General features: G+C 50.3%; 3 protein-coding genes and 1 long non-coding RNA gene across 5 annotated transcripts in view; 2 read left to right on the forward strand and 2 right to left on the reverse strand.

Annotated features, from left to right (window-relative positions):
- The window catches only part of LOC309530678, a 95,297-nt gene extending 81,621 nt beyond the window's left edge, over positions 1-13,676 (forward strand). Inside the window, exon 2 of the long non-coding RNA XR_014218839.1 lies at positions 13,496-13,676. This is a non-coding gene — a long non-coding RNA (uncharacterized lncRNA). The remainder of the gene's footprint in view (positions 1-13,495) is intronic.
- LOC309531588 (uncharacterized protein) overlaps positions 1-27,466 on the forward strand; it is a gene marked incomplete at its 3' end in the record, with an annotated part of 400,889 nt that overhangs the window by 111,932 nt on the left and 261,491 nt on the right. The gene's annotated exons all lie outside the window — the stretch shown is intronic.
- LOC309530412 (uncharacterized protein) overlaps positions 1-27,466 on the reverse strand; it is a 53,484-nt gene that overhangs the window by 24,504 nt on the left and 1,514 nt on the right. The window lies entirely within an intron of this gene.
- LOC309530409 (uncharacterized protein) lies at positions 1,998-23,555 on the reverse strand. Its single transcript, XM_082219360.1, has 6 exons — positions 23,088-23,555; positions 22,804-22,885; positions 22,535-22,617; positions 19,886-20,012; positions 12,975-14,799; positions 1,998-2,745 (listed from the first exon to the last, which is right to left on the reverse strand). Exons 1-5 carry the CDS (start codon positions 23,502-23,504, stop codon positions 13,820-13,822), a joined length of 1,689 nt encoding a protein of 562 aa, XP_082075486.1. The 5' UTR covers positions 23,505-23,555; the 3' UTR covers positions 1,998-2,745; positions 12,975-13,819.

The following is a 27,466-nucleotide window of genomic DNA, read 5'->3' on the forward strand; positions in this document are numbered from 1 at the left end:
CAATAAAGACTTTTATTTAACGACCGCTGGCTAGCGTGATCCTCTGTGAGCTCGGATCTGGAAGTAACCCTGACAGGATCCTACCTGCATTTTGTTCTAGTATCCCAGCTCAGTACATACAGGAGGTTTGCATTCATAGTCTTCCATGTATGCTGGCTGCCTACGTCTAAGTTGATGCCTGGGGTGTTTCTTGGTTGGGGGTTCTGGTTCTGGCTCATGTTCCGGGGCTGCTGGATGCTCAGGGCCATTTGGTCTGGCACAGACGGCCCACTCAGTCGCAACTCTGGTTCCTGTGGCCGCTCGGCCTTGGGGGTCATCTCTGTGCATAGTGGTTCTGCCTCCCCTGCCCACTCCTCCTGCTCTGTGGGCCTCACCGCCCAGCTGCCCCCTTGGGACCCTTCTGTCCGGCCCTCCTCCCGGTTTTCTCCCAGGAACGGTCGCTGTAGCTCACCGCAGTGGCGATGTCAGCATTGCCCCCCCCCCGTTAGCACCTCATAATACATGGGGCAAGTCGCCCAGGTGACTGTTGCAGTTACCCATGCTGGGCCTGCCCTGAAATTCTTTCTGTACACTGGGTCCAGGGGTCCATGCTTCCCCCCGCCGCTGCCTCGTCCTGAGCTCTGTTGGGGTGAAGGTGGTCAAGTCTTGTTGTGAGGCGCCGGCCTTTAATCGTTCCGCTCTGGCTGGTTGTTGTGCTGGGGTTACTGTGCTGAGCTAGAAGGAATGTGGTGAGGTGGTACTCCCAGCCCCCTTGCGTCATGCAGCAAGAGAAGAAGATGAAGAGGAGTTTGGATTTGATATCCCGCTTTATCACTACCCAAAGGAGTCTCAAAGCGGCTAACATTCTCCTTTCCCTTCCTCCCCCACAACAAACACTCTGTGAGGTGAGTGGGGCTGAGAGACTTCAAAGAAGTGTGACTGGCCCAAGGTCACCCAGCAGCTGCAGGTGGAGGAGCAGAGATGCGAACCCGATTCCCCAGATTACGAGTCTACCGCTCTTAACCACTACACCACACTGGCTCTCGGTGGTTTTGGGTATCTTTGGTGCTCTGCACTGTGCGCTCTGCTTTGCTGTTGGTGGCTGGGTGGAACGGTGGCAAATAGACGTGGCAGGTGGCATTTTGTACTGTGAAAATCTGGAACTTCTCTGACGTGAATGCAGTTCTGTTGTCTGAGACGAGGGTGTCAGGAAGCCCGTGGGTCATGAACAGCCTATGTAGTACCCAGATGACCACGGCCATAGAAATGAAACCATTCCAGGGTGACCTCTAGTCATTTGGTGTTGGAGTCCACCACTACAAAGGATGTTTTTCCCTGGAAGGGGCCAGCGAAGTACATGTGCAGGCAGGACCATGGCTCTTGGGTGGACTCCCAGGACTGGATGGGGGCCCCCAGGGGGGACTCCTGGCAGGTCTGGCAGTATTTAACCCAGGCCTCTATCTGTCCGTTGAGCCTGGGCCACTACACGTAACTCCTGGCAAGGGCCTTCATTCTCACTAACTCTGGGTGTCTCTCATGTATGGCTGTGAGGAACTTTTGGCGGAGTGGCTGGGGAACTACCACCCTCCTCCCACATAACAGGCATCCCTTGTGGGCCAACAGTTTGTGTTTGCGGGTCGTGTAGCCCGCAAATCCGGACCTCGGCTGTTACTGGGCCATCCCTGCCACACCCAGTCCAGGACCTGGGAGATGACCCTATCTTTCTTGGAGTGGCACACTAGTTCCTGCACCTGATTGGGGCAATCAGGAAGCAGCTCCAGGTTCATGACCTCTTGCGCGGGCACTGGGTTGGGGTTGGTCTATGGTAGTGATAGCCAGCTGAGGGCATCCACGTAGCCCATCACCTTCCCGGGCCGGTAGAACAGTGCATACTGGTAGCCGGCAAGGAAAATCAATGCGGGGGGCAGTACTTGGGGGGGGGTCTGCTTCTCAGGTACGAACAGGCCGAGCAGCGGCTTGTGGTCAGTCACCACAATAAAGGGCGCCCGCGCAAGAAATCATGAAAACAATTTACTCCCTTCACGATTGTGAGACCCTCCTTGTCAATTTGCGAGTAGTTCTGCTCAGCTGCGGCGAGGATCTGGGAAAAGTACACCACCAGTGCTTCTCTCCCATCTGAAAGTTGGTGCCCCAGGATGGCGCCAATGCCATAGGGCGAGACGTTGCATGCCAGCACCAGCAGCAGCCTCTCGTCAAAGTGCGCCAGGACCGAGTTCAAGATGAGCAAGTCCTTGACTGCCTGGAATGTGGCCTCCTGGCGCTGCCCCCACACCCACGAGGGCTGCTCATCTAGAAGCCTGTGTAGGGGTTCCGCTACTGCCGCCTTATGAGGAGGGAAGGCGTGGTAAAAGTTCAATAGTCCCAAGGCGACCTGGAGTTTGGCCTTATCCTTAGGTGCCAGGGTGTCGCAAATGGCCTGCACCTTGTTCCCGGTCAGGTGGACCCCGTCTGCATCCATTGTAAATCCAAGTCCACCTGGGGCACTCCTAGTCAACACTTTTCCCGCTTCATCTTGAGCCCAGCAGTCTGGAAACAGCGCAGGACGGTGCAGAGGCGGACCCTGAACTCCTCCGGCATGGGCCCAGCAATCAACACATCATTGAAGAAGGGAGTGACACCGGTAACCCCTTTGAGAGAGTCCATTAGATTTGGGAATATGCCTAGTGCCACGTTGATGCCGAATTGCTGTCGCTTGACCCGGAACATGCCCCTGTGCTTTACAATCGTCTGTGCCTCAATGGTGGCCTCATCTGTTGAGGTTGGAACTTAACGGGTTAAGTTCTTCCCATGATGCCACACCATTCTGACTTCAATTTTGGAAGCTTGGGAGGAGCTTGGGAAGAGTATGCCAGTCCCACTCTGTACTTTGTGGGGAAAGGATGCAGTTTTGTCATGGCTGCAAATAGTCCTGGAAATTCCTGAGAAATGTTGGAATAAAAGCTGTAAATAGACAAACCTTGACTGTGTGTGTTTGTCTGGAAGCCAAGCTACGTGACAGTTTTACACCGCTGTGTTATCTCTGCTACGGCGTGACTGAGAGCTCGGAGCAGAGCGTGCGGCAGGAGAAGTGTGCCGGGCAGTAAAGAGCTAATTGAGGATCGCAAATCAATTAGCGGGGGTCGCGCCAGATCAACCAAATTCCACAGGTTATGGGTAACCTAAATCACCTATCGTAAACCTGTCACGGGAGAGCTGCCGGGAGCTGTGAAATCTGCGGTGTCGAGCAGAGACACACGGCAGGAGGCGGAAGCAAGCAAGCAAGCTGAAAGACGCTGTTGCTGAATGCTGTGGAGCTGTGAGCTGAGAGCAGCAAGGAATCGTTTCTCCACGCCAGAGGAGCTGGTGCTTTTGTAAGTACAGCTTGGGGCCTACTTGGGAGAACGGGAGAACATGGCAGATGGCCAGGAGGTGATTCAAGCTCCGTTTGAACAGCTTGAGGAACTCACCGCCCAAGCGTGGAATACCTGGGCAAGATGGGTGAGAGCGTGGTTTATAGCCACGGAAGTTTGGGACATTTCCCAGAGGGAACCAGTGCAACTGGTGGACAGAGATGCAGGAAAGCTGAAGTCTGTTTCTCTGGAGGAGAAAATGCAGAGGGAGAAAGCTATGAGAGCTGAGGTCTGCATGTTGAGAGCAGGTGTTCATGCTAATTTGCAACATCACCTGGAAAGCATTGAATCTGCGTGTGAGGCCTGGAGTGTGCTGAAACGTCTGTGTGAAGGCTCAGCAGGAGGCCTAGGGCAGATGGAAGCTGAAAGCCTAGAGATGGCTGGAGCCCCTGTTCCTGATGATTTAGCCTCAAGGAGTGCTAGTGAGCAAGTCGGGGGGGCGGAAAGTTCCAAAGGCAAGTTTGAAAAGTTTTCCACTGAATCTGCTGGAATGGAGCGGCAGTTCAGGGGGGGCGGATCTGGCAAGGAGTGCTTTTCCGGAAGAAGGAGAAGGAGGCCAGCTGGGAGGAGCCCCAGGCAGTGTTTTTCCACTGGATTTCGTCGGTGCTACGTGTGTGGATCTCACAGTCATTTCAAAAGAGACTGCCCACAGAAAGCGAGAGCAGCTGCACAGGAAGGCTTCAAGGACACCTTCCATGGGAATCAGTCGGGTTTCCATGGGAACCAGTCTGGAAGAGGAGGCCAGCGTGGGAACGCAAGAGAAGGACGTGGAAAACAACGTGAGGAGATTTATCAGATCACGGCTAGTCTGGCGTTGGCTGAAGACAGCTGTGGGGCAAGCCAAGAGCTAAGTTTTGTTATTGACTCTGCAGCTAATCGCAATTTGATTCCAGAGACACCTGCTGTCGAGAGGTGGAACTGCACGGCAATTCCTGCCGGGAAAACTGTACTGTTTGCAAATGGACAGAAGAGAAATATGACTAATGCTGTAAATTTGCATTTTTGTATTTTACAGGAAACGTTGGAGTGTTGTACTGTTCCTGGGATGCACCACTGTCTTTTATCTGTGCCTTATTTACTGAAAAAGGGATTTACGGTTTGTTTTCAGGGTGATGTGTGCACGATCTCCAAAGGAGGGAGGATGCTTGCCAAGGTTAAAAAGGGGCAGAATGATCTCTTCATTCTTAAAACGTCTCTGGAGGGTGGTGGGAAGGTTGAGAAAGCACAAGCACTGCGTGCTACAATTCCCAATCATGATTCATGCGTACATGCTTGGCATACACGTACAGCTCATAGTTCTCTAGAAGAACTACAGGTGCTGCCAGAAGTTTCCAATGGTTGTAATATCTCAGAATGTGGACATGCTGTAAGTTGTGAAACTTGCAGACTGGCAAAGGTAAAAGGATGCAGTTATCCAAAGGTTGAGAGGATAACCAGTAGGCCTTTTGAACTGATTCACATATGTCAGAGCTGCTTGAAGATCCTAGCTCACAGAGGATCACGCTAGCCAGCGATCATTAAGTAAAAGTCTTTATTGAATTACAGTTTCCATTCTCACGCTGCTGCGCGCAACTCTACGTCTAGTAGCTAGATCGACGAAGCTCCGTCTGAGTCTCCGCCCCGTGCGCACCAACTTAATATCCTAGCCCTGCTCCACCTTTTCCGCCTGACTGTCCTCCTCTGGGTCCCTCTACCCCCCGGGGCTTCTTCCTTCCGGGATTCTTCTGACGCTGACCCGGACCCTCCTGCCTCCTTGCGCCGGGCTTTAGGACCTGGCTCCCTTTCCGGGCTGCTTACTGCGCCGCCTTCCTCTGCATTTGAACTTGGCGCGCGCGCCCAACCTTCCACTTTCCTCTTAACCGTTTCTTCGCTCCCCGATGGAGGTGTGGCCACTCCTGACTCATGCCCTCCCTCCTGTGGTGAGCTGCCAGCGCTTGCCCCCTGGCTCCCTTCCTCTTCCCTGCTCTCTGGCGGTGACGCTGGTCCCGATTTCCAACTGCTCTCCTCTGAGTCCCCTCTGGCTCTATCTTCCTGGGGTGCCCCCCTAGACTCCCCCCTTGCCCTGGCCACTGGTGCTCCTTTCTGTGAATCCTCTGATTCACTGGAAAGACTCGGAGATCTCGGGTCGTCGTCATCACTCATCTTTTCTTCTGCCTCCTCCCCTTCGCTCTCTGTTTCCTCCCTTGCCCTTGCCTCTGCTCCTAAACCCCTGACATCCATCCCCCCCTCGAAGCCCCCCATTCCCCCCTCCCCTCCTTCCGGTGCTGGAGCTGGGGTCTGCTGTTGCAAAGGGACGAACGTCGGATATCGGTCGCTTCCCGTGGCGGGCCTCCATCTGAAGTCTCGCGGGTCTCCCTCCCTGCTCTCGTCGACGACGGTCACCTCCGCTTCCATCTCTGTGCCGCCGTGCTCGAAACCAGGGTCGTCCCCGAAAACGTCCATGTCCGTCTCTCCCTCACTTCCTCCTGGCGGCGTTGCTCGTCCTGGGCCTTCCAGCCACCTTCTGCGGAACTGCTCCTCTGGTCTATCGTCCCACCAATACGAGGGTTCTGATGCAGATCCCGAGGGTGACCCCTCCGGGGAAGGGACGTCTTGTGTCGGGTCCTCGTCCGAGTCGAACCCCCGGAAAGTGCTGGCCGAAAGCGTGGGCGTGAAAAGCCAGTCGTCGAAAAAGTCTGCTGGCATAGGTCTATGTGGGAAGAGGGCATGAAACTCGTCTTTGAGTAGAGGTTCGTCCAAGGCGTAGCCCGGCACCCAGCTGTTCGCACTGGCCGGGGTGCCCTCCTTGGCGAGAAAGTATTCTACCCCCTCTTCCCCCCATCTGGAGTCCAAAATCTCCGTGACGTCATTGATGCGCTCCTTCTGTGCCACTCCCGCGTGCCCCGTTCTGTCTCTGACCGGACTCGGCGCCGTTCCGGGTTCCTGGAACCTGTGCGGTGCCTTGTAGGGAGTGAGCACCGATCTGTGGAACACCGGATGCATTCTGGAACCCTCCGGAAGTGCCAGTCTGAAAGCTACCGGGTTGACCTGCTCTTCGACTTGGTAGGGCCCCAGTTGTTTATGCCCTAGTTTCTTCTTGGCCAACGACCTGGCCGGCACTGCGTGGGCTGCTAACCAGACCCAGTCTCCCACGTGGAGCTCTTCGCCAACCCTTCTGTGCCTGTCCGCTTGTACCTTGTATGCGTGTTTGGCCAGCTCCAGGTGGCGCCTCAGCTGATCGTGGACTTCCTGCAGCTCCGACGCGAACGCATCTGCTGTCTGCGGCTCCCCCTCCCCCATTCTTTCCAGTCCCGGGAAGGTTCTGGGGTGCCTCCCGTTGTTGGCGAAGAACGGCGTGACCCCCGTGGACACGTGCTTCGTGTTGTTGTAGGCGAAGTCGGCAAGCGGCAGGTAATCCACCCACGTCGCAGGCTGTTGATTCGCATAGCATCTCAGGTACTGCTGCATGATGGCATTGACCCGCTCCGCTTGCCTGTTGGTCTGCGGGTGTCTCGCCGACGCCAGGTTGATCTTGACGTTTAGGAAGCCCATCAGCTTCTGCCAGAAATTCGAGATGAACTGCCGCCCGCGGTCGGACAGAATAGACCGCGGCAGACCGTGAACCTTGAACACGTGGTCTATGAACAGTTTGGCAGTTTGCTCCGCCGTGGCCACCTTCGCACACGGAATGAAATGTGCCATCTTGGAAAACAGGTCCACCACCACCAGCACTGCCGTCTTGCCCCTCGAGCTGGGCAGATCTGTGACAAAGTCCAGAGCCACCCTTTCCCAAGGTTCGACCAGAGTTTGCAGCGGTTCCAACAGTCCTGCCGGCGGTCTGTGCACTGGTTTGGCCCTCTGGCAGGTGTCACACCTCGCCACGTAGTCTGCGACCTCCCCTCTCATTCCAGGCCACCAGAAGTCTCTGGCGACTAATTCCACCGTCTTCTCCTTGCCAAAGTGCCCGGCCGTGGGCGCGTCGTGCAGCTGCTGCAGCACCTTGGCGCGAAGGTCGTCTCCCGGTACGTAGATGGCCCCTTTACGGATGAGCAATCCATCTCGTAGCTGGAAACCGTCGGCCTCAGCCTTGCCCCTTTGCACCTCTGCCATCTTTGCTTGCGCGAAGGAGTCATCCTGCAACGCTCGCCGCACCGCCTCCAGGTCCACGGTGGCCGCGGCGCACGCCCATACTGTTGGTGCGAAGATGTGCATGGCGGCCGCTGGCGTTGCGTCCTCCAGATACTGTGGCTTACGGGAGAGGGCGTCCGCCATGATGTTAGTGTCCCCCGGGACATACTCTATGCGGAAGTCGAAGTTCGCAAAAAACTCAGCCCAACGTATCTGCCTCTGGTTTAGGAACTGTGCCGTGCGCCAGTGCTCCAGATTCTTGTGGTCCGTGCAAACCTGCACCGTGTGCTTGGCGCCGATCAGGAAGTGCCTCCACGCTTTGAACGCTGCATGAATGGCCAGCAACTCCCTGTCCCAGATGGTGTAGTTCTGCTCGGACTTGCTGAGCTTCCTGGAGTAAAACGCTCCCGGCCGCCACACCCCCTGCTGGTCCTTTTGCAGCAGGACCGCCCCCACGGCTCTGTCCGAGGCGTCTGTCTCCACCCTCATCGGCCTGCTGGGGTTGACGTGAAGCAGCTGCTCTTCCGACGCGAAGAGACGCTTGAGTGCCTGAAAGGACTGCTCCGCCTCCTCTGTCCAAACGAACTTCTTTTTCTTGGAGCTAAGCGTGTCTGTGATGGCCGCTGTCTGCATAGCGAAGCCCTTGATAAACTTGCGATAGAAGTTCGCAAAGCCGACAAACCTTTGGACCTCTTTCCGGTTGCGTGGACTCTTCCAATCCAATACCGCTCGAACCTTGGCGCTGTCCATGGCGAGCCCCTTGTCAGACAACTTGTAGCCCAGAAAATCCACCTCCGTCACGTCAAATTGGCACTTCTCCAGCTTGGCGTAGAGCCTATGTTGCTTTAGTCTGGTCAGCACTTCCTTGACGTGTCTGTCATGCTCCTGCTGCGATTCCGAAAAGATCAGGATGTCATCTAAGAAACAGACGCACGTCTTGTAGAGAAGTCCCGCCAACACGTGATGCATGAAAGCTTGAAAAACGTGGGAGCCATTTTGCAATCCAAAAGGCATAACTCTGTATTCGTAGGTACCCAGGGGCGTGAACATGGCCGTCTTCCACTCATCTCCCTCCCGCATGCGAATGAGGTTGTACGCCCCTCGCAGGTCTAACTTGGTGAACACTTTTCCCTTCCGCACCTTCGCCAGGAGGTCGTCTATTCGGGGCATGGGGAAGTCCGACGGCTTGGTCCCATTGTTTAAAATGCGATAGTCCACGACCAGTCTTTTTTGGGGCGTGTCTCGCTTTTTAACAAAGAATACAGGACTGCCCCCCGCTGCCTTGGACTCTCGGATGAAACCGCGCTCCAAATTATGATCTAGGAACTCTTTGAGTTCCTGCAGCTCGTCCTCTGACATGGAATACAGTTTCCCTTTAGGCAGCGCCGCCCCCGGAAGCAGGTCAATTTTGCAGTCATATGGTCTGTGAGGGGGTAGCCTGTCCGCCTCCTTCTCGCAGAAAACTTCCAAAAATTCTGCATACTTGTGGGGAATCGCTTGCAGCGTGCCTAGCAGCAGCTGTGACTCCTCTTCCTCTCCTTCCTGCCGGGGCACGATGCAGTGTTCAGCACAAAAGGAAGAGCCGAAGATCAGCTGCCTCTGGTACCAAGCCAGCGTCGGGCTGTGCTTGTCCAGCCAACTCATTCCCAATACAATGGGCGTATCTGATAGTTGAGTGACATTGAAGCTGATGATTTCTTTGTGATTCCCAAGTCGCATCGCCATTGGCGGCGTCTGCTTCACCACTTGCCCCCCTAGCAACTCCCTGCCATCCACCGTGACAACCTGCAGGGGCAGTGTGGCCGGCAGCAACTGTATAGCGTGCTTGTCGACAAACTCCTGCCCTATAAAGTCCGCGTTGCTGCCCGAGTCGATAGTAATTGGCACGTCCATGGTGATTCCATTGGGCAGCTGGAGAGATGCGGTGAGCCTCACCACTGGTTTGGGCGGGAGGGGGTTCACGGGCTGTAAAATCTCTGGGGACTGCGTCACTAACACGTCTGGCTGGGCCCCAGGGCCTCTTCCTCCAGCCAGACTGCTTCGTTTCCCTGCTGTGGTCCTCCTTGCTGCGTTGCTGCAGTCACCATTGCTGAGGCTGCAGTGAGCTTGTGGAGCCTCTGGGGACACTCTTTCGCCATATGCCCTGGCTCCTCACAGACGTAACACTTCCTGTTCCCTCTAGGAGGCTTCGCTTTCACTGCTGCCGGTGCTAGGGCTCTGGTTGCTGACTGAGCCCTTGCACCTCCAACCTCCATAGGTTCGGCTCCTCCTCCTGGCGGAGGCGTGGATTGCGCCCACGCTGCTTCTCTGGGAAGGAAGGAGGGGCCCCTGGCTGGTTCGCGCCCTCCACGCCCTTCGTCCCTGCTCCACGGACGTTCTTCCAGCCTCACCCCCACTGCCAGTGCCCTCTGAACGACCTCCTGGGTGGTTCGGGGTCTCTCCCCCCTCGCGATCTCATCTTTAATCGAGCTGTGCAGCCCCTCCCAAAAGAGGTCTCTTACCGGGGCCGAATCTCTGTCCCATTCCAGGGCACTGACCAAGGCGAAAAAGCGGGCATGGTACTGTCTGACGCTGGCCCTCCCTTGTCTTAGTCCATGCACCTCCTTCCGGGCAAGATCCACGTCAATACTTGATAAAAAACACCCATCCATCGCTTTAATAAAGGCATCTGCATTCTGGAGCGCCGGATCCTTATCTCTCCATAAATTGCGTAGCCATGCTTTAGCATCCCCATGCAAATGGGACATGATGAATCCCACTCTCTCTTGCTCATCTCTAAAGTCTTTATGCAGCAGTTGCAGTGCGCACAGTACGTCTGCTCTAAAGTTGGGATACTGTTGCAGGTTCCCATCGAAGTGAGAGACCAGCCCGCCTGTTCGTCTCGCCAACCCAATTCCCTCCTGCCGGGGTGTCTGCTTCGTCAGCACGTCTAACCTGACCTGGAGATCCCTGCAGGCGGCAGCTGCCTCCTCCTCTCTCTTCCTGGATGCGAGAGCCTCGGCATTCAGTTGTGCCACTGCTTTTCTGAGTTCCTCTATCTGCTGCTCAGCCGTCATGTCGTCTGCTGTTCGTGAGCTCACTAGTAGGCACCTGTTTCTCTCCCCTCCTCGGGGCTGTAGATGCCCACAATTTGGAGACGGAGCTTACTGTCAGAGCTGCTTGAAGATCCTAGCTCACAGAGGATCACGCTAGCCAGCGATCATTAAGTAAAAGTCTTTATTGAATTACAGTTTCCATTCTCACGCTGCTGCGCGCAACTCTACGTCTAGTAGCTAGATCGACGAAGCTCCGTCTGAGTCTCCGCCCCGTGCGCACCAACTTAATATCCTAGCCCTGCTCCACCTTTTCCGCCTGACTGTCCTCCTCTGGGTCCCTCTACCCCCCGGGGCTTCTTCCTTCCGGGATTCTTCTGACGCTGACCCGGACCCTCCTGCCTCCTTGCGCCGGGCTTTAGGACCTGGCTCCCTTTCCGGGCTGCTTACTGCGCCGCCTTCCTCTGCATTTGAACTTGGCGCGCGCGCCCAACCTTCCACTTTCCTCTTAACCGTTTCTTCGCTCCCCGATGGAGGTGTGGCCACTCCTGACTCATGCCCTCCCTCCTGTGGTGAGCTGCCAGCGCTTGCCCCCTGGCTCCCTTCCTCTTCCCTGCTCTCTGGCGGTGACGCTGGTCCCGATTTCCAACTGCTCTCCTCTGAGTCCCCTCTGGCTCTATCTTCCTGGGGTGCCCCCCTAGACTCCCCCCTTGCCCTGGCCACTGGTGCTCCTTTCTGTGAATCCTCTGATTCACTGGAAAGACTCGGAGATCTCGGGTCGTCGTCATCACTCATCTTTTCTTCTGCCTCCTCCCCTTCGCTCTCTGTTTCCTCCCTTGCCCTTGCCTCTGCTCCTAAACCCCTGACAACATAGATCTGTTGGGTCCTGTAAAAGAACCAAGTCTGGGAGGGTCAAGGTTTCTGCTTACGATGCAGGAGGATTTTACTCAGAATTCCTGGATACATGGCCTCAAATCCAAGGATGATGCAGCACAGCTGATCAAAGGGTGGATTGAGGGGGTGGAACAAAGGTTTTCCACCAAAGTGCAAGCTGTCACAAGTGACAGAGGAGCTGAGTTTACAGGTTCTGCTTTGCAGAAGTACTTTCGCAAGAAAGGGATACGTCACACAGTGACTTCACCCAATCAGTGGGGGGTGGCAGAGCTGAAGTGTCAGGCTCTGGTTAAAACTGCACAGGTGTTGCTGGAAGATTCTGGGTTACCTCCAAGGTTTTGGCTGGAGGCAATCAGGTATGTAAGCTTCACCTGGAATCGCACCTACAATTCCATGGTAGGGGACACACCATTTGGTTTGTTGCATGGCAGGAAACCCCAGATTCATTTTTTGCGTATGTTCGGGTCACGTGCGTCTGTGCCGGTACCTGCTGCTTTGCAGGGGCCAGATGGATCCAAGTTCCGAAAAATGATCTTCTGTGGGTATGAGCCAACAGCGAGTGCATGGAGGTTTGCATTTCCATCAGGTGATCAGAGTAAGTTACTGATCAGTAAACACGCTGAGTTCTATGAGCAGGATAAAAAGACACAAGCTGCTGTCAAGCGTGATGTTCTTTCAGAGTGTCTCTCTGATTCAGAACAGGAAGATTCTGAGGGGGAGGAAGGAGAGGCTGAGTCTGATGATGACGATCAGATAACTGACCAAAGTCAGGAACAGGAGGAGGTATCGGTAGTTTCTCCACAAGATGTTAGGAGAACACCCAAAAGCGAGCCCAGTTCCCCTGTGAGTGTAATGGAGAGGATTCGAAAACGTTTTAAGTCAGAGGGGGAATCCTGTGATGCTGAGGACACATTTCCTGGTGGCAGTGAGTCAGAGGTAACATCTGAGTTTATGCCCAGAAGGTCTAGTCGCACAACAAAGGGCATTCCACCTGAAAGGTACCAGGCAACATGTGCGTGGGCGAAATTTGCACAGTGTGATTCTGGAAGTGTTGAAAGGGTTCAACAGGTGCCTGGGAAAGATGCTGGGAAGGAGCACAAGGCAAAGGAAAAGGTGTGGAACTCAAAAGGGTCTTGTCAGAAGGTGCAGCAAGGGGGGGTGTTGAGGTTGGAACTTAACGGGTTAAGTTCTTCCCATGATGCCACACCATTCTGACGTCAATTTTGGAAGCTTGGGAGGAGCTTGGGAAGAGTATGCCAGTCCCACTCTGTACTTTGTGGGGAAAGGATGCAGTTTTGTCATGGCTGCAAATAGTCCTGGAAATTCCTGAGAAATGTTGGAATAAAAGCTGTAAATAGACAAACCTTGACTGTGTGTGTTTGTCTGGAAGCCAAGCTACGTGACAGTTTTACACCGCTGTGTTATCTCTGCTACGGCGTGACTGAGAGCTCGGAGCAGAGCGTGCGGCAGGAGAAGTGTGCCGGGCAGTAAAGAGCTAATTGAGGATCGCAAATCAATTAGCGGGGGTCGCGCCAGATCAACCAAATTCCACATCATCCACCAGCAACTGCTGACAGGATTGGGTCAAGTCCACCGGCACCAGGTACGTGTTGCAGCACCCCACTTGTCACTTTTCACCAGGAAGATGAGGAACCATGAAGGAGTACTGTTCAGGTTACGTCAGCAAAATCCACCTAACAGTTACCTTGTTCAGCCAACATTTTACCAGTTTCCTCACGTAAATATCACAGGAAACTTTGTCAAAAGCCTTATTGAAATCAAGATGCACTATTTCCACAGCTGTCCCCTGATCAACAAAGATTTTAACTCCATCCAAAAGAAGGGGAGGAGAGATTTCTCTGGCTTGACTTGTTTTTGAGAAAGCCATGCTTTCATCCTGTATGTTTATATTGTGAAATCTTCAGACGAAGCGCACATAAATTTAAAAAATGATAATAAATAAGGATATTGACAAGCTGGAACATGTGCAAAGGAAGGCGATACATGTATTTAATTTGTATACCACCCTACCCAGTAGTGCAGACTTAAATGAAATCATGGTGGGGGGATCAGGTAAGGCCTGCCTTGCACAATCAATCACATGATGCATGCGTGCCATTGGCATGGCAATGCCTATCAACTGGGGGGGTGCCCCCTCAAATATTTTAACGGGGGAGGGCAAAGAACCCTCGGCCTCTAAGAGTTGGCTTCTATTCCCTACACCCCCAGGTCTAAGGACGGTTACAACATAAAAGACAATATAAAAACAAAAAATACACATCTGTAACCCCCATCCCAACATTTTAAAAGGACATTAGATGTCAATCAGCCAAAGGTCTGCTTAAAAAGGTGCATATTTGCCTGATGTCTAAAGCTATACTGAAGGGTTTTTCTGAACTATGTATGAATTCTCTGGTGCCTAGTGAGATGGGAACTCTGACTGAAGCGCTTTCCACATTCCATGCACTGATAGGGTTTCTCCCCTGTATGAATTCTTTGATGGGAGGTAAGAGTGAAGTTCTTCCTGAAGCTCTTTCCACATTCCACACACTGATAGGGTTTCTCCCCTGTATGAATTATTTGATGAGAAGTGAGATTGGAGTTTTTATTGAAGCTCTTTCCACATTCCATACACTGATAGGGTTTCTCTCCTGTATGAATTCTTTGATGGAAAGTGAGACTGTGGCTGTGACTGAAGCTCTTTCCACATTCCACACACTGATGTGGTTTCTCCCCTGTATGAATTCTTTGATGCGCAGTGAGATGGGAGCTCTGACTGAAGCTCTTTCCACATTCCATGCACTGATAGGGTTTCTCCCCTGCATGAATTCTTTGATGGTAAGTGAGATCGGAGCTCTTCCTGAAGCTCTTTCCACATTCCACACACTGATAGGGTTTTTCACCTGTATGAATTCTTTGGTGAAAACTGAGACTGTGGCTATGACTGAAGCTCTTTCCACATTCCACACACTGATAGGGTTTCTCCCCTGTATGAATTTTTTGATGGGAAATGAGATGGGAGCTCCTCCTGAAATTCTTTCCACATTCCACGCACTGATAGGGTTTTTCCCCTGTATGAATTCTCTGATGCTTAGTGAGAATGTCGCTGTGACTGAAGCTTTTTCCACATTCCACACACTGATAGGGTTTCTCACTTGTATGAATTCTTTGATGGGAACTGAGATGGGAGCTCCTCCTGAAGCTCTTTCCACATTCCACACACTGATAGGGTTTCTCTCCTGTGTGAATTATTTGTTGGGAAGTGGAATGAGAGCTCTGACTGCAGCTGTCTCCGCACTCCAAATTTTGATGTGGCTTCTCCTTTATGGGGATTTTGTTGTGGTCACCCTTGTTCTCGATTTCCAATTCATCACAATCTGCAATGGACACAAAAAGGGATTAGAGCCTCAGGAAGAAATGGAGAAGAACTGAAGGGGGTTGGGTGTGTGTTCAATACCTTTTTTTGTTTGTCAGTAACCAACATATTTATTTTTAGATTCACATGGGTTGTTAAATGTGGCTTTGTTTGATCTACAGTGGAATAATAATAATAATAATAATAATAATAATAATAATAATAATAATTTATTTATTTATTTATACCCCGCCCATCTGGCTGAGTTTCCCCAGCAACTCTGGGCGGCTCCCAATCAGTGTTAAAAACAGTACAGTGTTACATATTAAAAACTTCCCTGAACAGGGCTGCCGTAAGATGTCTTCTGAATGTCAGGTAATTATTTATCTCTTTGACATCTGGTACCTCTAGTTATGAACATATAGCACAAATGTTTGTTCAATTATCTGTATTCTATCAAAAATTATAGCCAAATAAGCAGAAAAAGGAAGCACAACTTGGTTAGGTTGACTTTTTTCAGTATGTTATGTGATTGCTATCATGTTAGTTGGTTTTTTGTGTGTGTTCTTTTATTTAGAATGTGTAAAACATAATAAAATTAAAGAAATTGCACAAAGAGTTGACTTGTCACCCAGATAGCGATGTAAAATAGTACTAGTAAGTGAACAAGACTACGGTTATAAAGAAATTAGAAGAAAGATTGGGGGAAACAACCAAAGCTGGCCTTTCTACATTTTTGAAGAGGTATAAGGAGCATCAGTCACTATAAAATCAGACTGGTAAAGGCAGGGAAAGGTGCACAACAGCAAGTGACAATCGAAGAATGGAGAGACTGTGCCTACGTGACAGAAGAAAATCATCTTTAAGCAGAGGCTTGACAACCATATGTCAGGAGTGCTCTGATGGTGTTTCCTGCTTGGCCGGGGGTTGGACTCAATGGCCCTTGTGGTCTCTTCCAACTCTATGATTCTATCTGGGTGTCTTCAAGATGACATGGTGCAATGTAATGTGAAGTTGAGCGCAAGGACTGGTTTAAATGCTAGAATTCTAAGGAAAAAGCCATTGTTATCTCTCTCTCTCTCTCTTTATAATAGATATTTATTGAGATTTTCAAAGATTATATATACACACAAACAAAACACAGACAAAAAACAAGTATAATTTCAATCCCTTATTTTCTTATACCTTAGTTCGCTGACCTCCTCCTACCTCCCCTTTCTGTATTCCAATTTCCAATTATTTATTCAGCAAGTCCTCTCCCTTAATTTCATTTAGTTTTTGCCCTTTCTTTTCTTTTAACTTAAACATTACTGCTGAAAACCATTTGACTTTTAAACTTCTAAATTTGTATTTTGATAACCTTATTTTCATTTAGTATAATTCCATATATATATATATATATATATATATATATATATATATATGCAGGTTTTGGTATCTTCGGGTGTCTTCCCGTGTAAGAGTAGGGGTGTCTGGGCGACGTTTCGACGAGGTCTCACTCATCATCTTCAGGCTGGTGCTTTCGGCTTCTTGTTACTGGATGAGTGAGACCTCGTCGAAACGTCGCCCAGACACCCCTACTCTTACACGGGAAGACACCCGAAGATACCAAAACCTGCATTCCTGTACCCGTGAAAATCTACGAAAGCATATATATATATATATATATATACCAACTTTACATTATCCAAACTTAAACATCAATCTTATACATCGGTTCCTATTCTTCTCGCAGCCAGTGTGGTGTAGTGGTTAAGAGCGGTAGTCACGTAATCTGGGAAACCAGGTTCGTGTCTCCGCTCCTCCACATGCAGCTGCTGGGTGACCTTGGGCCAGTCACACGTCTGTGAAGTCTCTCAGCCCCACTCACCTCACAGAGTGTTTGTTGTGGGGGAGGAAGGGAAAGGAGAATGTTAGCCACTTTGAGACTCCTGAAGGGGAGTGAAAGGCGGGATATCAAATCCAAACTCCTCTTCTTCTTCTTCTTTTTTCTAAGGTCGACCAAAATTCCCTTCCATGGATTTCCCAATTTACATACCAATAACAAACAAAATCAAAATGAAATATATTGTAATTATAAACCCTTTGGATTCCCAAATTCCACCCCCCTTTCCCAGTTTCAGCCCCCAATAGTATCCATCAGTCTTAATCTATTATCAGCCTGGAGATCTCACGTCCGAGGCACTTAATTGTCTCTCAATTCCTTTCTGCCGGTCTTTTTGATAGTCCTTGATATTAACCACCAAATCTTGAAAAGGTTCTGGCCCAACATAATCCATGTTTTTTCCAGCTAGGCCTCCATATTTAAGGATAAAGCTTATGGGGTGTTCCATTTCTTGTTTCTTGCTCCTTTCAAATCCAAAAGTCCCCAAAGCTCTAACCTCCACCTTAATCGCATTTGTAATCCTTAGGTCTTCTGATCTCCACAAAAGAAGATCTCTCCATTTCTCGATCTCCAATTCAGGCCAAGCTTTCCACATCAAATTTTTATTTTCCTTTATTGCCATCATGTCAGGCCTCAAGGTAGAACTCTCCTTTATCATCTGAAAAATTCCAGCTCCTCCTTCCTTTTCTTCAGGGGCGACAAATGTCTCCCTCTCCTTATTTTCAAAGCTCTCAAATTCTTCTATTTGCCCAATTGAATAGGCTCCTTGTTTCAAGTCCTTATCCGATTCCGGAAAATTATTTGCTGTTGAGCGCCAAGTTGAAACAATTGTAGCCAAAACATCAAATTGGCCTTGTAACTATCCCAAGAGAACAAATGCTCTGTCCAGTTCAGCCTGGATTTTCCCTCCTCCAGCTATTCCTGTAATGTCACTGAGTCCCTCTAGGTGGATTTTAGTTCATTAATGTTCTTTTTGGCTGGAGACCAAAAGTCCAGTTATTTTGTATCAGCCCCTCCTTATTTTCAGCAAATTGTAACAAATATAACCGGCAGAAACCACAGAAACAAAGTTCTCTTTTTCCGACTTGACAGCTAACTTGACAGCTGTCAAGCTCTTCAATATTTCCTCAACAGGCTCTCTCACGGGACGTTCCCGGGCCCCGGGAGGGGGGGTATAATTTCAGCTTTCCAATTTAAATTTTTCCTTTAGAGCCCAAATTTCCATGCTACTCACGGGTTGTTTTTCTAAAGTCCGATTGATCAAAAGAAGAAGTCAGCGCTCTCCGGCCATGGCACCGCGGCTTCACTCCACAGGAGAAGCAGTCGACTCACAGCACCGCGCCGCTCACCCCGTCCCCCGTTCCGGAGCCTTTAAAAAGGCTCGCGGGTCGGGGGGGCGCAAATGGTGCCCACCGAGTCACCAAGTTCACAGGCTCCTCTGCCTGTGATTTTTAAGGGTCCCCGCGTCGCCGCAGCGGAAAGACCCTGTTCCTATGGAGCCGATTCCCTCCGGAGCTCGGAGGGAGTCCGCCATTAGCTGTTCACGCTAACCCGGAAGTCGCTATTGTTATCTCTCAAGCCAAGGTTGGAAAGATTAAATTGGGCTAAAACCCATGGTCACTGGACAGCAGAAGAATGGAAAAGTGTTATTTGGAGTGATGAGACCCAAATCTCCTTGCTTGGTAGTGATGACATGAAATGCATGAGGAGGAGAATGGGAGAAGATTTACATCCTACTTGCATTACATCGACCGTGAAACACCCAGTTGGTGTTAGTATTTTCATTCTCCCATTGCAGGGTCCTATGATCCTATATTTACATTCCTTGCTGCTGGGTGTATGGGAAGGGAACTTAGGATGATTTTACTTCCTCTCTTTGTCCTTCTCTTTTGACATAGAGGAGATGGCCCTGTTTCTATGTTTTCTCTGCTGTAAAGAAAATTCTCAATGCTACAACCCTGCACAGTCTGATATCGCTAAAGTCTGCTAATGCATGCTCTCACCCCAGGGTGGGAGCCGAAGTGTCGTACTGGACAAAGCCTGAAGGGTTGTCCCCATAGATAGTGTGATAGATCTGGGGTTGTATGACAGAAAAAGGTGTGGGCAGAATTTGCATCATTAATGGGAATGTAAATGACCAAAAGTGCATAAATGAAATACTTGAGCCCAAACTGAAGTGTTCTACATTTGATCTGTTCTCACATAATGAAGTGTTTATATATATTTATATAAATATTTAGTTAGTAAGAAGCAACCCAGCAATAAAGCCCAATTAATAGAGGCAACAATTCCATCTTGGTTTCACATTATTACAGCTGCAGAACTAAAAAACTTGCTTCACTCCATGGGAAGGCGTTGTAAGGCCGGAATTAAAGCTAAAGGTTAACAAAATAAGTATTAATTGACATGGTGAGAATTTCTGTAGATCTCATTTTTTCTATGTCTTTCATGTTTCGTATTTATGGCTGCTGTTATAATACATACACTTTCATAAAACTTATTGCATTGCATTCTTCATTAAATTATATTTCCATTGATATATAATTTTATGGTATTACTCCCCCAAAAATTGGTGTTTTGAGCCATCAAACCTCGGAAATATACTTTTTGCAAGAGATTTCCACAATTTTGGCCACTACTATATGTTGTTTATTTTAAAGTTAATGTACTTTTTATATGGGATCAGATTGTTATTATTAATGTTTCATGTGTATGTATGTGTTGGAAGCCACCCAGAGTGGCTGGGGCAACCCAGTCAGATGGGCAGGGGATAAATAAAAATTATTATTACTATCACTGCTACTACCACCTGAGATTCAATAAGCCTGGCTCTTCTCTGGGACGGATTTTGTTTGGCCCAGTCATGGCATTCCCTCCATCGCCAATGTCAGGCGTCTCTCTGGTCAACCCAAGACTGACAGCAGCAAAATCAAAAACAGAAAACCTGACAGAAGCTACTTATCTTTCCTAACAACTCTGAAGCTGACATTTAAGATACCTGGGCAGTTCAGACCAGCCGAATCATGGTATAAAAAGGCAGAACTGGAGGAAGATTTTTGACAGAAAAAACTGGAATTTGCTGTTCAAGGTTTCTTGTGGGGTTGTTAGGTTCCCAGGTGTTGGAGGGGGCGCTGCTGAGCTCTGTGAAAATCTATGAGGTTTGTCACATAGAGGTATTTCTTGAATTTCCAGGCAGATAGGACGATCCCACAGGGAGCCTTACCAAGAGAGGCCACGATCCCACGATTCTCCTCCATGACGTCCTTATGCAGAGCTCTCTGGTTAGGATCCAGCAACGCCCACTCCTCGTCCGTGAAACAAACAGCAACATCTTCAAAGCACACTGAACCCTAAAAGAAAAAGGGAAATGTCCTCCTCTGAGACAGGATCAATATGATCTGCTACACAATGCTCTGTTGTTTCCTTCCTGTTAATTGCTGTGTTGTTTCAATAGGATTGCTTTGCTGCACATTTCTATTATGGATGCCTATTTTGACATTTTAATTGCATTGTTTTATTCAGCTTTTAATTATGGGTATTCATCTTTGTGCAAATAGGTGGTTCTCTTCCTTGTGGTTTTCAAGTCATCCTGCCTACGCAGGGATTCCAGTTTCCCAGATGGAAGGATCCCCTTTCTCCTCTCCTCATGTCCTATTCCTTCCCAGTGCCCCACAGCCAGTTTCCAGGGGTTCAAGGGGGCATGGAGAGGGGGAGGAATGGGGGGCAGGCTATATTTCGCAGCAGATGGGGCTGGCTAGGTGAATCCTGGACACTATTTGTTCTTGTCTGTCCACTGCATAGAAGCCTATTTTAGCATTCAGTGATGAATATAGAAATAAAAGAAGCCTAGTTTGGATGGCCATCTGTCTTGGAGGATCTAGCTGAGACTCCTGCAATGCAGGGGGTGGGACTTGATGGCCCTTGGGGTCCCTTTCAACTCTAGAATTCCATGAAAACATCAACTACAGATGAATCCTACTGTCAACATTCAGAAGCCTGGTGTCACAGAGTTATCTGGGCAGGAAATCCCACAGTTCACAGCTGGAGTTTACTCTTTATCAGCAAGAACACAATATTCACAGTCTTGGCTGAGTTACAGGCTGAATGAGAACAGCAGCTCATTCCCTGATGGTCTGTCAGTTTGCACTGTCAATCAATTAATGGACTAGTTGTCTAGGTGGAAGTTTCTTTAGTGTGGAGAGATTTGAAAAGTGAGATGATACAGGGCAAAGTTTGTTGATGTGGTCTGGTAAAGAATTGCTCTGTTGAATATTCTGTTGGAGAGATTTGCTATAAAGCGAGGTTTTCAGGTCTTGGTTTATATGTTTGAGTGGAGTTTATATACGATTAGTAAGCTAACCAAACTAAGATAAGATGATAAGGTTTATAAGATAGCTGTTTTGATGAGTGAGTTGTGTTTTTTCCTTAACTGTGTCAGGTTTCATAGGTAGCCTTTTGTTTTCTAATGTGAGGGACAACATTTAGTTTTAGGAGTCAGGATGTTGTTCTGCTGCTCACAGAAGCTTCTGGTCAGACTGTGTCATCTGCTGGTGAACTGCAGGTCTACCAACCAAAGGCTAGGATTTATTCTTGTTGAAGGAAAGTGTACATGCAATGTTTTTCCAGAGGTGTTTTGCATATCAATACTTCCTGCACTTAATAAATGGGGGGATTGTCAGTCTGCATTTCTTAGAGGAGAAAGCATTGATCTGATATGTAGAGCTCTTTCCTATTCTAGTTACCGTATTTTTCGATCTTTTGGACGCACCGGACCATAGGAGGGGGAGAATTGGAAAACATATTATTTTTTCTTGTTCTCCCCCTCAAAAACAAGGTGCGTTCATGGTGCGTTCAAGAGCGGGTTGGGGAACCTTGCCACTGCCCCCCGAGCTTGTGGGGCTGGCGCTGGGGGGAAGCGCTGCTGTCCCTCACTGCCAGCCTCAAAGATCCCTGAAGTCTTTGGAGCACAGCTGCACTCCAAAGGCTTGAGGCTTCGGGGACATCCTTTGTAGCCTCCGCAGGGCGAAGGGGTGCCTTCACCCCGCCACCCTGCAGAGGCTTTGCGCAGCCATCCCGAAGCTGGAACAGTTAGACGAAGGGCAGCACAGCGCCCCCTCTCACTGTTTTGGCTTCGGGGATAGCAGGCTGCTATCTGCAAGCCTTGGGAGCCCGGCAGGAACTCCCACCGGGCTCTGAAGACTTGTGGAGAGCTGCCCGAAGCCCGGGGTGCACAGTGCCGCACTCCCCGGGCTTCGGGCTGCAGGCAACTGTCCGCCGGGACCTCTCTCGCGCTCCAGGCTTCAGCGAAAGCCTGCATTCGCTCCATAGGACGCACACACTTTCCCCCTTCATTTTTGGAGGGGAAAAAGTGTGTCGTATAGAGTGAAAAATACGGTAATTCAAGAGGGTTCCGGAAGCTTCTCTGTGAAAATGAAACAGTCAGAAGGTTTGTAAGGTTTGGGTCATTCCTTCAGAGTACAGCTGGTTTAAAGAGGTTCTGTCAAATCTTCTGTCAAGGTCATGCTGACCCCCGGTGGCTCCTCCTTCTCCTGACTCACCTCTGCCTCTCGACCTCCCTCCTCCCACTCGCCTCCTTCCTCTTCTGCCTCTGATTCTGCACTGCATTCTGCCACAGAGTCTCCCAGCTCACTAAGCCCTGTTACCATTTCAGCTTCTGACACCTCCTCTTCCCAGACTTCTCCTCTTCTCCCTCTGACCGCCCCTCTTTCCTCCACCTCCACTCCTTGGGCTCTAAGACGTCTTCCCTTCCTGGTTCCCCAGCTTCTTCCTCCCACCATTCCTCTGTGCCCAACCAGTCCATGACATTCCTCCATCCCTCAGCCTCTGTCCCCACAAGGCAGCTCCCCCTGACCTGATCTGGTTCCACAGCCACTGCTTCCCTTTTGCCCCCATGAAAAGGCGGATAGGGAGGTCCTGCCGGCATCCTTCTGCCATCTGCAAGAAAGAAAAGTGCAGGTGGACATTTGTGCCCATTTCATATGTTAGTCGTGCAGAAATACATCTCTCCTCCTCTCGACCCTTTTTCCCAACTCCCCCCCCCAAAAAAAAAACCTGATGAAAAGGACCCAGACATTATACGGAAAAAAGAATGAGACGGAGAAAAGCCACCTTCCTCCTTACCCAGTGGCCTCTCTCTGGTGTCCAACGGAGGCCTCTCTGCCTCACAGGAATCCAGGTCCATTTCTGCAAAGAGATCCTTTCCCTGAAAAAGAAACAAGGATACAAAACAGAGAATGGGGAGAAATATTAGAAAGAGAATGACAAAGACAAAAACATTCAGGGTGTTAGATCTCATTCCATGGATGCCTTCCCAGAAAAAGAATGCGCCATCAGTAGAACATTTTGGGATATTCACCATCCTTTTTGGAGCCCCTTGGGAGTATCCAGAGGAAAGTCTCTCTCACCTGCTTTCTCTCTGCCTGCTTTCTCTCCTCTGCCTGACTCAGGAGGAAACCTTCGGCCAGGGCCACCGCCTGGGAACTGGTCTCCGCTCCGCATTCCCTCACCCAGCTCTCCATCTCTGGTGGAAGGACAGCCAGGAACTGCTCCAAGATCACCAGGTCCAGCATCTCAGCTTTCGTGTGCCTTTCCGGCTTCAGCCACTGGTGGCAAAGGTGGTAGAGTCGGCTGCAAACCTCTCGGGGTCCTTTGGCCTCCTGGCAGCAGAACTGTCTCACCTGCTGGCTCTGTATCTTTGAGCAGAGGGTGTCCTCCTCACCCAGGATCTTCTGCCCAGAGTTTTCCCAGAATCCCCCACTGCTCCCAGTTTGGATGGCATGGCCTCTTCCTGCTCCAGGGCCAGCTGAGTCTCCCTCATCCATCTGTGCTCTCAGGAAGTCTCTAAGAAATTGGAATAATAATAATAATAATAATAATAATAATAATAATAAATAAAATAAATAAAATAAATAAAATAAATAAAATAAATAATAATAATAATTTATTATTTGTACAACGCCCATCTGGCTGGGCCTCCCCAGCCACTCTGGGCGGCTTCCATAGAAACCAAAAATACACTAAAATATCACACATTAAAAACTTCCCTGAACAGGGCTGCCTTAAGATGTCTTCTGAATGTCAGGTAGTTGTTTATCGCTTTGACATCTGATGGGAGGGCGTTCCACAGGGCGGGCGCCACTACCGAGAAGGCCCTCTGCCTGGTTCCCTGTAGCTTTGCTTCTCGCAATGAGGGAACCGCCAGAAGGCCCTCGGCGCTGGACCTCAGCGTCCAGGCAGAACGATGGGGGTGGAGACGCTCCTTCAGGTATACTGGGCCGAGGCCGTTTAGGGCTTTCAAGGTCAACACCAGCACTTTGAATTGTGCTCGGAAATGTACTGGGAGCCAATGTAGGTCTTTCAAGACCGGCATTATATGGTCTCGGCGGCCGCTCCCAGTCACCAGTCTAGCTGCCGCATTCTGGATTAGTTGTAGTTTCCGAGTCACCTTCAAAGGTAGCCCCATGTGGAGCGCATTGCAGTAGTCGAAGCTGGAGATAGCCAGAGTATGCACCACTCTGGCGAGACAGTCCGCGGGCAGGTAGGGTCTCAGCCTGCGTACCAGGTGGAGTTGGTAGACAGCTGCCCTGGATACAGAATTGACCTGCGCCTCCATGGACAGCTGTGAGTCCAAAATGACTCCCAGGCTGCGCACCTGGTCCTTCAGGTGCACAGTTACCCCATTCAGGACCAGGGAGTCCTCTACACCAGCCCGCCCCCTGTCCCCCAAAACCAGTACTTCTGTCTTGTCAGGATTCTCCAACCGTCTCCAGACACTCACACAGGACCTTCACCGCCTTCACTGGTTCTGATTTGAAAGGGAGGTAGAGCTGGGTATCATCTGCATACTGATGAACACCCAGCCCAAACCCCCTGATGATCTCTCCCAGTGGCTTCATATAGATGTTGAAAAGCATGGGGGAGAGGACAGAACCCTGAGGCACCCCACAAGTGAGAGCCCAGGGGTCTGAACACTCATCCCCCACCACCACTTTCTGAACACGGCCCAGGAGGAAGGAGCGAAACCACTGTATAACAGTGCCCCCAGCTCCTCAAGACGGTCCAGAAGGATGTTATGGTCAATGGTATCAAACGCCGCTGAGAGATCCAGCAGAACTAGGAAACAGCTCTCACCTTTGTCCCTAGCCCGCCAGAGATCATCAACCAGTGCGACCAAGGCAGTTTCAGTCCCATGATGAGGCCTGAATCCCGACTGGAAGGGATCCAAATGGTCCGCTTCTTCCAGGCGTGCCTGGAGTTGTTCGGCAACCACTCTCTCAATCACCTTGCCCAAGAATGGTAAATTTGAGACTGGGCGATAGTTGGCCATCGTGGCTGCATCTAAAGATGGTTTTTAAAGAAGCAGTTTAATAACCGCCTCTTTCAGCGGGTCTGGGAAGGCTCCCTCACGGAGGGAAGCATTCACCACCCCACGAAGCCCATTGCTCAGTCCTTCCCGGCTAGCTTTTATAAGCCAGGATGGGCAAGGATCAAGGAGACAGGTGGTTGGTTTCACGCGTCCAAGCAGCCTGTCCACATCCTCAGGGGTAACGGATTCAAATTGATTCCATGCAACTTGACCAGACAGGGCTCTAGCACTCTCCCGCCCCGGCCCTGCTCCCACGGTGGTGTCTAGCTCCTTCCGAATATGAGTGATTTTATCTGCAAAAAACATTGCAAAATCGTTGCAGGAGATCTTGGGGTCTTTACAAGGCCCCGGTGGTAAAGGAAGGAAGGAACCCTTTGGTCGTCTGCCAAGTTCTGCCTGTGCTAATGAGGTCTAGCAAATCCTATAAAGCAAATATTGTTTAGTTACAGAATTTTTAGGTCCGAAGAAGAGAAATGTCCCTTGAGCAAGCATGGATGAGTCTTCCTAGGAACCAGGGTGGGACTGTACCAAACCATGAGATATCTTCTGAAAAAGAAGACGGAAGAGGTGGAGAGAAGAAGAAGAAGAAGAAGAAGGAGAAGAAGAAGGAGAGGAGGAGGAGGAGGAGGAGGAGGAGGAGGAGGAGGAGGAGGAGGAGGAAGCAGCCTCTAGCCCTCCTAGAAGGAAGATAGCATTGCAAAATGTTAATCAGCCAGTTTTCTCCTGTCTTCCAGTAAATGCATGAAGTCAGAACTGACTGACCAGGGAATCATTTGTATTTTGTGAAAAATGGATGCTTGGTTCAATGTGGATGCAATGCGCTCTAAGTGCGGTTGAATCCTGACAAGAGAGAAGTACTGTTTTGGGGGGACAGGAGGCAGGCGGCTGTGGAGGACTCGCTGGTCTTTCAAGACCTAACACCGGTCTTGAAAGACCTACATTGGCTCCCAGTACGTTTCCGAGCACAATTCAAAGTGCTGGTGCTGACCTTGAAAGCCCTAAACGGCCTCGGTCCAGTATACCTGAAGGAGCATCTCCACCCCCATCGTTATGCCTGGACACTGAGGTCCAGCGCCGAGGGCCTTCTGGTGGTTCCCTCCCTGCGAGAAGCCAAGTTACAGGGAACCGGGCAGTGGGCCTTCTCAGTGGTGGCGCCCGCCCTGTGGAACGCCCTCCCATCAGATGTCAAAGAGAACAACTACCAGACTTTTAGAAGACATCTGAAGGCAGCCCTGTTCAGGGAAACTTTTAATGTTTTATTCTGTTCTTAGTGTTCTGTTTGGGAGCCGCCCAGAGTAGCTGGGGAAATCCAGCCAGATGGGTGGGGTATAAATAATAAATTATTATTATTATTATTATTACTATTATTACGGGGGTCCTCAGGAGTTGCTCTCCCCCCACCCCCACTTCAGGGCACATTTCCCCCCTGCTTCTGTCTCCTTTTCTTGCACTTGGACTCTCTGCCGCTCTCAAGACAGACTCCTGGGGTGGGGTCCCTTTTTCTTTGCTCTGAGGGCCAGGTATGTATCTGTTCAACCCCCTGAGGGCCAAGTGGGTGGGGCCAAATACATCTCCTTTGAAATTTAGGCAGCTAATTTATTATTATTATTCTCTCAGATGGCTGAACACACGCACAGCCCTTGATGCCAAGGTCCCTGGAGGCTCAGGGAGGAGCAGCGCCCATTTCCGGCTGCTTTGCCAGCAACAATCCCTTTGGGAGAGAGAGGATGTGGTCCTGGGATGCCCTGCTCTGGGTGCGAGGGGATTGCTGCAGTGGCCTCCGTGGGGAGCTGCCCTGGGAGACACTGGGAAACTGGTCCCCAATGCAGCAGCCAGATGATGGGCTGGGATCCCTCTCTTTACTCCTCTCCTTTCTCTCCCACCTTTCATTCCTCCCTCCCCGTGGGGTTTTTTTTTGGGGGGGGCTGGTCCACCTCCGGAAAACCATTTGCACACATTTCCTCTGTTGTGCAATGAGGCTGAGCGATGTCACACAGAGTTAAAGTCCCAGGGACTCCTTTGTTTGAAGAAGAGAGATTTTTTCTGAAGGGGGGGCGGAGGGTCAAATGAGTTTGGGATCCTCTGATCTGCAGGAAGGAGAGCGTGGCAGACCTGGCCCCTCCCTGGCAGGACCCTCTCCTCCCTGACTTGGGGTTGTAGTAGGAACCCCCCCCCCACCCCAATCATTCTGTTTGTACAAACTTCACACACTACATATGCCACATTTCTGTTATAAATTCATAGAAAAATCAACCATACATCGGATTTGCACTGTTCCATTTTTATTTTTCTCCATATGACAAAGACTATCAAAGAGGGGTGGTGATTCTGGTCCGGCCATAATCCCTTCAACATACCAGCACATCCACAGGAGCCCTGCCCAGTTGCTATGTCAACCCTGATAATCCCAGACAGAAG

Source organism: Podarcis vaucheri, assembly GCF_965113315.1.
Source record: "Podarcis vaucheri genome assembly, chromosome: 4".
NCBI classification, from domain to species: domain Eukaryota; kingdom Metazoa; phylum Chordata; class Lepidosauria; order Squamata; family Lacertidae; genus Podarcis; species Podarcis vaucheri.

Bases quoted from the DNA above. Each gene is read 5' to 3' on its own strand.
- LOC309530409 (XM_082219360.1), bottom strand. From the start codon at position 23,504: ATGGATGAGGGAGACTCAGCTGGCCCTGGAGCAGGAAGAGGCCATGCC. The intron at 22,886-23,087 runs GTGAGAGAGACT...TTTCTTTTTCAG, and splicing joins AGCAGGCAGAGAGAAAGCAG to GGAAAGGATCTCTTTGCAGA. The intron at 22,618-22,803 runs GTAAGGAGGAAG...TCTTTCTTGCAG, and splicing joins CACCAGAGAGAGGCCACTGG to ATGGCAGAAGGATGCCGGCA.